The sequence below is a fragment of the Halichoerus grypus genome, chromosome 2, assembly GCF_964656455.1.
Source record: "Halichoerus grypus chromosome 2, mHalGry1.hap1.1, whole genome shotgun sequence".
Lineage (NCBI taxonomy): Eukaryota > Metazoa > Chordata > Mammalia > Carnivora > Phocidae > Halichoerus > Halichoerus grypus.
In genome coordinates, this window is record NC_135713.1 from 51,136,977 (window position 1) to 51,151,004 (window position 14,028).

The window sequence follows — 14,028 nt, forward strand, 5'->3', positions numbered from 1 at the left end:
TTTTTTTAAGGTGGAGAGAGTGAGTATGAAGGATTAGTTTATCCAGTCTATTCACTGTTTCAAAAAAAAAGAATAAAAACAAACACTACAACAAAAGAGGGTCCTCAAGGAATGAAAATGATTTTTTTTCAAATGAGGCCTTGCTACATTTAAAACTGCAGTATAATCATACGGCTAAGATTAAGGGACATGAAATCAGTCATTTACTAGCTGTGTGACCTTGAACAAGTCACTTAACCTCTCTGGGCCTCAGGTTCCTCTTTTGCAAGTAGGTTGATGGTAGCCATCTCACTGTTTTTATAGGAAAATTGGATGAGATAATGTAAATCAACAGGATACTTACATGAGTTAAAAACTCAATAAGCATTAACTATAATTATTTTATTATATTAGTGTTATGATGACAATGAAAAATGTTGGGTACATACAAGAGAGGGAGAGGGGTAGGAGAGTGGGAAGAAGAAGAAGAAAAAGGAGAGAACATGACAGCTTGCTAAAAGCTGGGTAGGAGGGTTTCTAAGCATAATTTATTTAGAATTAAGTGTGCCTGTGGCCAGTGAGTGTTCCCATACCCTTCACCATGCTTCATGCTTTCTGGCTATCCTTCTGTGTGTCCCAGGTAACCTCACTTACTTACCCATTCTCCACAGAGGCCAATTTTAACCTCCTCTATTCTCAACAGAAAGTGTTTCCCATGTCAGAGAGAATAGAGAGGTCTTCCATAAAGCCACCTTGTCCTGCCACTCTACCAATCCCTTGCGTTGTATCTGCAACCTACTCCCCTCTAAAGGAAACTTCTCCAAATTATAGGCTTAACTGACTAAGCCACCTAGGTGCCCCACTTTCTTCTTTTTGAAACTCTCTTGTGCCTCAGCTTCCAAAACACTCTTATCTGCAGGTTCTCTTCCTAACTCTCTGATTGCTGCTTAGCTACTTATTAATCTTTGTGGACTCCTTTTCAGCATTCCTCCACTTAAATTACAGTGCTCACCAGATCTCCATTTGTCACTTTCCCTATTTAATTGTACCCATTCATATTGTTATAAGTACTACTTACATGCTGACAATGTCCAAGTTCATCTCTCTAGTCATGACTTTTTACATAGCTCTAGACCTATATTTTCCAATCTCCATTGGGAGATTTCATGTCTGTAGAAAAGTCAACATAGCCCAAACTGAGTTCCTTGTCTGTCCACATGCCTAATCCCCCACCCCACCTCCAACTTGGCTGCCCTTTTTGCGTCCTCCATATCAATAAATGGTGCCATCAGAAATTTGGGATTCACCAAGTCCTTTTGCTTCTACCTTGTAAATGCCCCAGTTTTATATCTTCTCTTTGACATCCCTTTCTCAATTCATCAATTCTTCCTGGATTTTTGCAATGAGTTTTCATCTTATCTCCCAACTTTAGGTTTTGCTTAACTCTGTATTTCAGAAGCATCTTCCTGAAGTGTGAATCTATTCATGCAATTCCCCTATTCACATCCTTTCATGGGTCCCTACAGTCTTCAAAACAAAATTTAAATTCTTCAGAAAGGTGTAAAAATGGTCTTTATTGGTTGATCACTGCCTATGATCTCAATACCAGCTCTTATCACCTCCTTACTCCCACTCCCAACTCCAGCCATTTAAAGCTACTTGCAAATCCCTAACCCATTTATCTTTCCTGTGTTTTTTTCTTCTATGTGCCATTATTTCTGCTTGGAACATCATTCCATAGCCCTCTAACCCCATCTTCACCTAGTAATTACTATGTAATATCTCAGTATTCTGTATTCCCAATATACCCTGTCTATTTCCTCCTTCATTTATAATCCTGCATTGTGATTCTTTCTACATTAGTTAAACAGTGAATGCCTTGAATTTGAGGCCTATGAGTCTATGCTCTGTTTCTCCACATACCAGTACAGTGTCTAGTGAATAATAACAAATTGTTGCTATGAAAACAAAATAGTTCACGCAATATTTGCGACATTCACCAGGAGTCAAACATCCAGCCAACCATTGTGTATAGAGCAAAATCACATGGGGAGATACACTATAATTCTGTCTATATGCAGTTTATAAACATGAATTAGGAAGCTAGAATGAATATGTAACATATATAGCAATTTGAAGTGGCAAATACCAAATGAATGGTGAAACCAACAAGTGACAAAGGAACCCATGGGAAATACAGACCACTAGGTACTCAATTGGCTGCTCATAAAAAAAGTTTTAGAGAAAAGATAAGTATAATTATAGTAAGAGTCTACAGAAGAATTAAAAATAGTGAACACCTAGATGCTAAGTCTCATGAGGTCAGGAGACAAATCAATCTTGTTCATTGCTCCGTTTCTAAGGCCTATCAGCATGGCTGAATCATAGTAGCTAACTAAGCATTTGTGTTGAATTGAATTTTAAACTGTGCATCTGGTGATGCAAGAAAACATCTGTTAAAAAAAAAAAAACAGCACTTTTTCTCTTTTGCCATTCCATAAAAAGGTAATTTGTGTGTGTGTTTACTAGAACTATTTCCTCAAAAGTGAAATATTGCTTCACTCTTTGGTTGGCAAATGTGTTGTTTCAAGATGGAGAAGTATCTGCTTTAAATGAAGAGAAAGCTATTTCGGTCCATAATTCTCAGAGCCAATTTTGGATCTTAAAATGCACTTTTCATCAAAGAGTCTTAACAAAAAGATTCCTGCCAATGTAACCAAGACATCTAAAAATATTTCATTCTAAAGCCAAGCTTTCCGTTCAGGAGCATTCTAATTGAAATCACATTCTTCCAAAGACCTAGCATTGGGCCAATAGTCACCTGAGTAAGCTACCATCCTCACCTTCATGAGTAGGACCTCACAACTGCATGATATTTAGGAATTCTGCATTTTCCTTACGTTTATGCTGGATTTCCAAGTTTTCCAGGAACTTCTTTGTACTCAACAGAGCTATTATACTAAACCAACCAGCAACACATATAACTTTGAGTTGAAGTCAATTTAACCTGTCCCCTCTCATTTCAAACAAAAAAAATTGAGACCTGGTAATATAAATTATTGACCCAAGTACATTTAGGGCACAGCTGGAGTAGCAGAGTCTCTTGAGTGATAACCTGTTATCCAGTCTTCCACATAAGCTATGTTCATGGAACATCAATGCTTTCACATATATTGTTTTATTAATTCTAGTAGTCACCTGAGATAGGTAAAATGGGACTATTCCTCCCCTGTAACAGGTGAGGAAATTGAGCCCCATCTGTCTGTGAATTCCCTCAGGATGACTGAGCAGCAGAAGCAGAACTAGTATTCAAGACTCTTGACTTGGTTCAGATATTTCTATTATTGTCATTTACCAGGAGCATCAAATTGACATGGGTCTTTTCCTTTGGTACAAATGAGTCATTTACAATCTAAATGGGCTGGTGTCTACCATCCCTCAAAGGAAGATTTACTATAGTAAAAGAAAGTTACAATTACCAGAGTTTTCAGGTCACAAAAGATAATGAGGCGAAAATATATATGTTAATTAATTTTGAGGTTTCATTTAAATAATCAATCAATCATTCTTTCAGAACTAAAAATAATCAAAAGATACTAATAATTTTAGACCTATATACAGGGGGCAATATGCCATGAACATATTCTTTTTTTTTTCTTTACACACCAGTGATGAAATTTCCCATCTGTTGCTTCAAATCAAATAAGCATACTTAAAAATAACATACATTGCAAAAATTTTTCTTTGAGGGATTAATTTTAAATCACTCTGATTGTTAGCTGAAATAAGTGTTAATTTTTCAACAAGTAAAAATGTGTCTGGACAAGTCCACATGTGTTAGCAGTAGGCTAAGAAAGGAATCTGGCATGGGATTCTTAACACTTGGTTCTAATCATTAATGCTGCAGTATTGGCCTATTTACAACCTGATATTTGTTTTTGCACTTTCAACATCCCATGATTTTTCAGCAACACTAAATAGCTTTAAGAGATGACACCTCGCCTTAGCTGGTGTCTATATTTTGACTAGCAGGTCTTGGCTCTGTGTCCAGCTCAGATGCCTCTCCAAAATGTTGCATGCAGGTAAAAGGTGAACAAAACTTAAGGAAGAAAAAAAAAAAAAAACACTACTCTAAACAATTGGGGGATATAACACATCTAAGTTCTTAGCTGACCTATCACAGCAACTTCTAATCTTCTCATCATTGTCTGTTTGGATTCTATTCCCTAATTTTTCCATAGAATACCATTTTGTGATGTTGTTATGTAAAAAACAACAAATAAATCAAAAGGCAAAAGAAAGGAGTCTAATTTAACCACATATAGGGCACACAGAACCATACCTGATTTCTATATCACTTTATTTCTAGCAACACAATTTAGATTCAAGTGTTTGGGACTTGGGAGGTACCCACATTAGGACATTTTTAAATTGTTATGGTAAAACTCCAAATTTAAATCAATGAAACACCTCCATAATCCCACAAAGTGAATATTTGTGTATCTGAGAAATTAGTTTCCCTAGGAAGACGTATTCTCTAGAAAACAGGGGATTTTCATAATGTGTGGGAAATCTGTGGTTCTGAATCACCCAATATTGTCTCAGTCTGTGTTTGTATCCTATATATCAAAAACCTCCCCAATAATTAGAATATAAGAAGATACACACGACATTAAAATATTGCTGAAATTTGAATATTCCCCGGAGTAGTCGTGAGATGTTTTATAACCTTGTGATACCTCAGGATTATCAAAACTATCTTTGGAGAGTGTATAGGGATAAGGTTGGTTATTTGAGCTTGCTCTCTATTCAAATTCTGAGAATATGAAAATCTGCATTATGTTGAGAGCATATCCACTATGTAGTATTTTGTCTCTCTTGAGTTAATTAATAAGTGTCCTAACTTTCAAGTCCTGGTGGCTGACTTAGAAGTGTTTTGCATAAAACTTTACACACGACATCCTCTTCTTTAAATAGTGCATTTCATTTCTAGGAAGAACCATGCCACAACACAATCTTCTGAAATGTGCTGTGTGCCTTCAGTATTGAAAGTAATATTTGCATCTTACATTCAAATGTGGCCTTTCTAAAGAGACTTTTCCAAAGGAGAAAACTTCAAAAACACAGAGTAGAAAAGTCACTGGAGAAACAAGTAAGCAGCCCAAGTAATCAGGGAGTATCTGGGACACTTTTCATTGTTTTGTATGTCTGCAGTGTCCCAACATGGGCAGCAGGGGGCGCTCCTGCATGAAGCAAACCCCCCACAAGTGTCCCTGGGCGAGAATACCGAGGCTTTTTCTCTTAGTATTTGCCCCAAGTCCAACGAGGTAGCCAATAAGGAGTGCTGTCGTCCATAAACCGTACAAGCTTAGAACATGCGGTGAATAACATTGCAGAAGTGACTGACTAGGGCACATGGGTCTGAGCTTGCCTTTAGAAAACAGGGTGACCAATTTTTGTTATTTACTTTGGTGGGCAGCAGACGTTAAAAGAGCTGGTTAACAATTGTGGGAGGAGGTGATTGCCATCAGCTGTAAAGAGGCCATCTCTGAAAGCAACAAGTGGACATCAGTATCCCAGGGTCATTTATTCAGCCTCTTTGTGACAGTTTAGGTTGCAGGTTATATTCCCTGTGAAATATCAAATCAAAACCCTTCCCTCTTTTCCCGACCCCACCCCAAACTCAGAAAATACTTGATGATCTGGTTTCCCACTAAACCTTAGGAAATGTAGCTTCTGCAGAGGATCTTCTGCATGTGGCTGTGATTTGCACGTGAATTATGATGCATTTTACTTGCTCTGTACCAATTCCTAAGTATCCAAACCAGGTTGGAAAAATCGTTAGGGACCAAAAGCAAAGGCTTTGAAACTTCAAACACAGTGGGCTCCAAAGCAAAATCCCCAGTCCTCACCCCCACTTCATACACATACTCATGCATACACCACCCCCACCAAACGGCTCCTTTCTACTTCCTGTCCCCAAATGAAGGTCTGCGGAGACACAACCATAAACCTCAGTACTCACCATATTGACTTCGGAAACCATATCAATGCTGGCGATGTCAATGTTCATTCCCACGGCCACAGGGGGACCTGCGAACCAAGATAGCCAGCCACGTGATTTCTCAGAACTTCATTCATTCTCAGCAAGAGCTGTCCCTGGGCATGGGGTATTCTGCCCCAAATTCCTCCCCCACTGCTCACCCTTATATTCTTCACTTCTCCGCTCCTTTTTAAAAAAGAATGCCCGACACTCCTCGAGGGAATTCTCTATGGAACATGTACACACGTGCCCTCCTGGAAGAGGGATTCCAATCCTATCTACATATGTAGATGTCTCAGTATGAGAAAACACACAACTCACAGAAGCCGGAGAAACCTGTCTAGCCCGAGGGAATTTTTATATATTGCACTAAAACCCCCTCCTCCTCATTCTTTCCCACTCCCCTTCAGTGCGCGCAGGTTTTAACTCTTTGAGCTTCGTTAGAGTCTAAAGCAAAATTAAATGGGCATATCAGTGTATCTAAGGCTGCAGCAAGAGGTCCCTAGCCCTTCTCCCATTTACCCTCCCTGCCTTTTAGCCCTCCCCAACCCCTTCCCTCCCACCGCCACAAACAGTGGGGCTTCCAGGACTGGATAACATCCAGACATCAGCCACTTTAAACCATTGCCAGAACTCTTCCAAAGTAGGCGGGCACAGGGGATTAATGTCACTTTTCAACCAATTGCCTGCACATTTTGTTCTCAAAAATGTTCACGATGGCCTCCAGTAAGCCAGGTTCTCTAGGCACACCATTAACTAAACTTAAGAGGTTTGTATCTCAATGAAGCAAAGACGGTGAAGCAAAGGATCTCAGCAGTGAAGCTAAAGAACAGCAGTCACCTATACACTCTAAGAGGGTCTCATTGAAAGACCATCTAACTGCTGGATAGCAACAAATCGGCTTAAGTTTGGATCACTTTCTCAATATGGTAACACAGAGACACATTCGATATACCACATGCAGCCAACAATGAGGGAGAAGGAAGACACAGCGCGCACAAAGCTCACAAGACAGCTTAGGCTATAGCTGGGCTGTTTCTTATTTCCAAGGCAACCCCATTACCTCCAAAATCTGGTCTCAGACGAATGTCATAGCCTTTCAGGAGTCTATCCACTGTCTCTTTAACCAGCGACATATTACTAGGGTCATTGACACTAAAGAAAGAAAAGACAATAAACAGGCATCAATAAGGCAGCAGGCACAGCGTCTTCAGCATCTATCTGAGCCTCACTACAGATCCCTGCTCACAGAGGTATGCAGACCGAGCCCTTCAAAGTGAAATGAAAAAGAGAAATGCTGGGCACACTTACCTCTGCGCACAGACAGCGGCGATTATTAAGGGGAATGACCAAATCCCAAAGTAGCCCTTTTTCCGGACTCTCCACATCCCTTTAGTTTTTGATGGGATTGAGGGTTTCACTGAAGAGAGGAGATCCAACTTAGACTGCCCAGTGCAGTAATTCTAATGTGAGGCGCATGCGCACGGTGTACCAAAACATCAAAGGGGCAGCGGCGGCTGCCTGGGACCGAGCAGATTTTCTGGCTAAGAAAAAAAAAAAAAATTAAAGGGGAAAAAGGAAAAACATATATATGTATAACATATACATATTTGAGTAATATAGGAAAGTCACCCCACAGGAGGACCCAGAGTAAAATCTTTGTTTTCCTTTCGTTAAGACAAAAACAACTAGAGCGTCTGGTAAGTTTTGGTAGTTCCTGGAGGCAGTTTTGCACCTCACGGGTTTTTGGGGCGTGTATGTGTGTTTCCTCTTAAATATGCAAATCCAGATAGGGAATTTAAAAGACAGCAGGTGTGGAGTGCTAGTGGAAAAGGGGTGCCTGGGAGCCCACTTCTGGTATCGGCAAGCCTAGGAGGAGAGGAGTTTGAACTTTATTTCCTGGCAAATAGCATCCCCTGCGTGGGGCGAGATGTGTGCTGGAGATGGGGGTTGTGCGGTGGGGGGAGAGGGGGAAGGGACGGTGGGTGCAGTAGTCAAAGGGGGAGGGAAGAAAGAAACCAATGGGAGAAGTGCTGAGCAATCCGTCGGATTTGGGGCGGGAGGGGGGGTGGGGGAGTAGAGAATAAGAAAGAAACGGAAAAATAAAAAAAGAAAAAGAAAGGAAGAATAAAATGATGCCTGGTCTCTTCTAGGAGTCTAGGAACAAGCTTTTCTTCACTACTCACGAGCGATTTCTTTCTCCTCCACCTCACCCTTTGCCCCCTATTCCCAGAGAAGAAAACCTCGGGGTCCCGGTTTCTTGCCGTGTGACGTGCCTGACCCGCTAGTCCGGATTATTTATAGAAGGGGGGGGGCGAGGGGAGCAGAAAGGCAACGCTGTCTCTCCAGGTTTCGGTCTGATTCTGCATTGGGAAATTATTAGTGGGGAGGGTGGGGTTTGGATGAGGGGGGTGATGGGACGTGGGAGCGTGGGGAACGCCGGTGGCTAGCGCCTGACCCTGGGTGCTGGGGGCGAGAGGGCTGGAGCGGCGATACGGTGCAGCAAGGGCAGGTGGCCCCAGGGGGGGCGCCCCTGGCGGACCCCCCCCCCCACAGCCCCTCGGAGCACGCGCAGAGGCGCGCGCACGTGCAGGCACTCTCCCAACCCGCCTCCCGCCCCTCCTTACCTCCCCGGCCTGCGCTCGCCGCCCACTCTCGCCGCGGGCGGAGCCGGCGCCCCCCGGAGCTCTGTCCCAGCTGGAGAGGGCCAGTGGCGTCTAGGGACACCTGGCTGTTCAGTGGCTGAGTGTGGCTCGGGATGGGAAAAGCCAGAGAGGTCTCTAGAAGGCGGCAAAATGAGGAAGGGGCCTAGGGACGCCCGGGGGCCCGGCGTTCTCCCTCTGTCTCCGCTCCACCTCGTCCTCGCTCGCCTTCCCAGGGCCAGGAGATACTCTCAGACCCCGAGGCTGCCTATTCCCTCTCGTCCGAGGCTTTTCCCGGCTCCCCACCGCCACTGGGACCCGGAGGAGGCAGCGAGCGAGCTCGGCGGTTTGAGACGGAGGGAGATACTCAATTCACGGCCGAAATGTTTCCTCAGCTCGAGGGAGAGAGACGTGCCGCGGGAGCCGGGAGCTGCTACAAGGCTGGGGGGTCTGGGCGTGTGAAGGAGCCCGAGGCCAGGACGAATGCCTCTCCCGGTACTCCGGAGTTATCTTGGAACGGGGGAGGAGGGAGGAGGGGATGTAGGGCAGGTGCTCCCGCTCCCCCTTCCCCCACTCCTCAGTGAAGAACGGGAAAAGCCAGAGTCCAAACCTACATTCTGGACCCGGAGCAGTTTTCGTTTCTAACTCCTATTGCTGATCATTGCTAACCATTAACTGAGCGCTTACTACTTGCCAGGAGTGCTTTATTAATTAATTCTTACAACAGTCCTAGGAGTTAGCCATCACCTCAGTTCCCTCATGGATTTAGAAACTGGCGCACTGAAGCGAAGGAACTTGCCCAAGGTCACCTAGTAGGCTAGAGGCGGAACCCGAATTGGACTCCAAAGCCAGTGTCCCTAACCATTCGACTAGACAGCCTTGGTCCCCAAGTCCGAGACCATGCCGGCTGCGGGCTGCCGGCTCTCAGCTACAGCACAGCTCCCCGAGCCCGCGGAGCCGTCCGCGGCTGCGGGAGAAGCGGGAACGCGCGGTTGCAGGCTTGCATGGCCCGGTCTGAACAGAGGAGAGGCGCCCGTCGCCCGCGCCAGCTGTAGTGGTCTCCGCAGCACGCGGGACTCCTCAGGGTCCTGGTCCCAGCCAAGCTCCTGACCCATTTACCTCTTGACCACCTCCCTCCCTCCCCGCACCCCGCCTAGGTCAGAGGGTCATCCTGGGGCGGCTCCGGGGAATGACTCCTAGGGGAGGGTGGGGGCGGGAGGGCTTCGAGGCGGGAATCCAACAGCTCCCCTAGGAGGGAACGCGAGCCGGAAGGGAGAGCTGTGTGCCTTCACTAAGGGAGTTTCTGGATTTGAGTCAGGTAAAACAACGCCATAAACCATGCAGTTCTACAGTCTGGCGTACTGCGGGGCTCCAGGCTCACAGGAGTCCGTTGAGAGACAGACAGACAGACGGGGAGAGAGAAGGAGAGAGAGAGAGGAAATTCGTAAGTCTCCCATCTGTAATTATTCCGGTTGAGAGTTCCAAGGACAAAATCTATATTTTGTCTGCCAGTTTTCCTCTTTTTTTACTTATATACAATGAGAATCTTTTACATAAGCTAACATATAAGGGAAAACAAAGTTTAGGTTACCAGCATTATATCCAGAGGATTCCTAAATCAGTTTGAACCCCAGGTTAACTAACCGGTGAAAACCTAGGAAACTTGTCTTTTTCTTGAAAACACCCCCAAACAGGATTTTCCTTCTGACCATTAGTTATCCATGTTGCACTTTCTGCACTGTCAGCCTCTCCTACTTGACTCCCTTCATTTTGGGTTGAAAGAAAAATATTCAGTAAAGAGAACAATACCAAAAATACTGTCATCCAGCAGTAATAAAAATAGCCCAGTGAACAATTAAACAAGTACTTGTGGAAGCCTTGCCCTATACAGAAAATTAAGGAAGAGGAGGGCAAAGAATTAAAATAAAAGTAACTTGCATCTCAGCAAGTAAAACAATAGCACAGTGCAAACTGTGAGTTTCAAAGGAACTGGAGGCAGAACTTTGGGTTCAAATCCCAGTTTGAATGCTTAGTATCTTTGTAACTTGGATAGGTCAGTAAGCCTGTCTAAGCCACGGTTTACTCTTCTTTAAAAATAAGAATGATAATTGTACCTTCTCCATTTGATTATAGAATGATGTAAATATATGTGTAGCATTTGGCATGAAATTAACAAATATTAATAAATTTTAATGAATAAAGCATAATCAGTGGACAGGAAAACAAACAAGAATTAATAACATTAATGTATAAAGACTGAGTGGACATAAATTTAATGCAGTTATCATAGACTGGCTTGAGAAGAGAGGAGCTGACATTTCAAGGGAATTAAGATAAGGTTAAGAAGGCAATGTATTAAAGGCAATCTAAAAGAGAAATGAAAAAAGAATATTTTCTTTATGTGGTAGATAGGATATTATGGAATCCATAATTGGTACAAATAAATCAGCTTGAGGTATTGGATAAAATTTGCTTGATAAGTTAGTGCATCAATTGAGATTTGAAAGATGGGTTAGCCTGATGAAGAGTTGGGGGAAGAGTGTTCCAGGAAGAAGGAATAGTATGTGCAAATATCCTGGGCCAAGAGAGGATGGCATAAATGAAGAATGAAGGAAGAACTGTAAGACTAGAGGAAAAGAGGGGCACCTGGGTGGCTCAGTCGTTTAAGCTTCTCCCTTCAGTTCAGGTCATGATCCCGGAGTCCTGGGGTTAAGCCCTGAGAGTTGGGCTCCCTGCTCAGTGGAGAGTCTGCTTCTCCCTCTGACCCTCCCCATTCTCGTACTCTCTTTCTCTCTCTCTCTCATTCTCTCTCTCTCAAGTAAATAAATAAAATCTTAAAAAAAATTAAGACTAGAGGAGAAGAGTAAGAGTGACCCCCCAGAGTGATGTAGTTGGAAAGCTTCGCAGTAGCAATCTGTGGAGGTAGAGGAGTGACAAGATGAGTTTTAATGACACTGGAGGAAGATGGTAGTAGCTGTAGGAAGATCTGTTATTGCAGGAATCCAGATGGGAGTTGATGTTGACCTGAATTAGGATAGTGACAGTGAAGATGGAGAGAAGTGACCAGAGTTATGTGATAGAACTGACTGAACTTTGTGAGAGGTAGAATATGGGGAATGAGAGAGAAGTATCCAAAGATAACTCATACATTTCTTGTTTGAACAATTCAGTAGTGGTGGTACAAGAAAGTTGCTGGCGATAATACACTTGGTTTGGGTCATGATAAGTTTAAGGAACTGTTAGCCATCCAAAGTGCACCGGATGTTTTGATCTCATGCACTTCTGAGCTTCAGCTTCAGCTCAGAAGTGAGGGGTGAGGTGGGACCAAATTTCTGTGTTCCATTCTAACACTTTTATTTCTCTTTCCTGCTTTGATTTGTCTCTTTAGAACATATTACTATCACATTATATTTTACCCATTTTATTTCCATCTTACTGCATTGAATAAAAGTTAAAAAAAGAAAACAGAGATTTCTGTCTGCCTTATTCAACCCTGCATTGCAGTACCTAGTGCCTATAGTAGACACTTAATACATATGTTTTAATGAATGGGCATATATGTGAAGATCCTGAGGGTGTAAATAACTTAAATCACAGGAGCATATGAGACTTTTCTCAAGAGGATGAACAGAATGAGAAGACTAGAGGATCTAGAAGAGAATCTTCTGGTAAAGGACAATTACAGCCATCAGAAGAGTCAAATTAGGACTGGGCCAAAAGGTAAGAGGAAAACTACCATGGTGATAAAAGCCAAGGAAAGAGAATATTCTGATAAAGAAGGACTGCTCAACTGTATGTGGTTTAAATTTTATCAAACATTTTTTCCATTATGCCAATCAAAAATTTATTTATTTGTCTGGCAAACCTTGCTTTCGCAAACACTGGAAAATAAAATTTCTCCTAAATTACTACAAATTCCAAATTATTCCAAATTCTGCAGAATTAGAAATGTGAATTCTGTATTCACTGAGTCCTGCCTGTTTCTCCTTCAGCATTTTAACACTAACATTAAACCTAGGTTTCTATATAATTCTTGGCCATGGTAAGCCTGATGACATAAAAATCAATTTAAATTACTTAACTAAAAATTAACATATAATAATAATAAAATAATAATAATGTGTCAGATACTGTTTCATTGTTCTACATGTAATAACATTTAATCCTTATAATATGCCTATGAAATGTTATTATTATAACCTTTTCTTATATGAGGAAATAAAAGTAGAAATTAAGTGCTATAAGATTATACAGATTTTAAGCAAATACTGAAGGACTCAGCCCTTCCTGATAACTATGTGACTTTATAAATAAAACTTATGTGGATTTGTCTACTTTGCAGTTAGTTCTCAGCTTGTCTCATCTAGTAGTTAATACAACAGAAATAATATCTTAGCCCAAACAAAGGATCTCTGCATCTAACAGGGATTTGATTTAACAGTCAAATGACCAATAGGAAATTTTGAGTTACTGGATACTTTTTGAAAGTTCTTTTACCTTGAATATTCTTTAGTCCTCTATACCTTTTAGCACCACCTCAAATTAATCGATCTTCAAGAGTACAGAAAAAGTGTGCCTTAAAGTACAAAATGAAATTACCGATGCTCCAAATGGAGGTAAAATTGTTAGATGAGGAAATTACTTTAGCTCTGTGATGCCACACGAGGAAACAAATTAAATTCACAGTCTCAGTAGTAACAAAACACTACATCCCTTAACTTTTTACCAACTACTTCTCAAAACCTGAAGGTGGAGGAACGTGTGCCTCATTAATATAAGTAGAGCAAAACTGATGTGTAAGCAGTGACACTGAAGATCCCAAGGAACAACTTTTCAAAATCTCTCTCAAGTTGCTTGGTTACTTAGGGATGACTTTGAGAGATGGCCAAAGAGAGGTAATCCAATGTGTAAAATGAAGCTTTCCAGAATGTGGGTCACAAACTCTGAGGTATCTCCTGATGCTCCTCTACCAGGACTATTTATCCAGTAGATACCTGAGAGAACCTAGGGTTTACAAACTTTCTGAGGGCCTATAAAAAATGTTGGAATCTTTAAAAAAAGTACATATTGGTTCCAAATTTGAAAAGCAAACTACAATGCTGAAATTAATTAATGTTTAATTAAATGTCTATAAAATGTAATATTATGTCTGTAATTATCAAATTTAAATTTCATATGGGAAATGTATATTTTAATATGTTTTATATTATATGTCAAGGAGCCTCCAAAAGTTAGAGGATGTGGGCATATGAAGGTCTTAAAATGTTCCAGCTGTCACCAGCTTCAGGCAGGGTTAGTCTCTTCCTACTTCTATGCATCTGAAGCCAATTGTAGAGTCTTGCTTTTTTGGTTTTGTTTTGTTTT

General features: G+C 41.9%; 1 protein-coding gene and 1 long non-coding RNA gene across 4 annotated transcripts in view; one reads left to right on the top strand and one right to left on the bottom strand.

The window, feature by feature from the left end:
- The window catches only part of GABRB2 (gamma-aminobutyric acid type A receptor subunit beta2), a 240,726-nt gene extending 231,833 nt beyond the window's left edge, over nt 1-8,893 (bottom strand). The window contains exons 1-4 of one of the 3 annotated variants that reach the window (XM_036081030.2): nt 8,650-8,893; nt 7,334-7,566; nt 7,086-7,177; nt 6,005-6,072 (exon numbers count right to left, since the gene is read on the bottom strand). In XM_036081030.2, the coding sequence (XP_035936923.1) occupies nt 6,005-6,072; nt 7,086-7,177; nt 7,334-7,410 (237 nt within the window). In that variant the 5' untranslated portion in view covers nt 7,411-7,566; nt 8,650-8,893. Of the gene's footprint in view, nt 1-6,004; nt 6,073-7,085; nt 7,178-7,333; nt 7,567-8,208; nt 8,315-8,649 lie in introns of those variants that run through there. The other 2 variants (XM_078066819.1, XM_036081029.2) reach the window with 2 other exon arrangements.
- A 434-nt stretch (nt 8,894-9,327) lies between these two features.
- Nucleotides 9,328-14,028, top strand: part of LOC144381089 (uncharacterized) — a 117,070-nt gene continuing 112,369 nt past the window's right edge. Inside the window, exons 1-2 of the long non-coding RNA XR_013445607.1 lie at nt 9,328-10,108; nt 12,262-12,384. This is a non-coding gene — a long non-coding RNA (uncharacterized LOC144381089). The remainder of the gene's footprint in view (nt 10,109-12,261; nt 12,385-14,028) is intronic.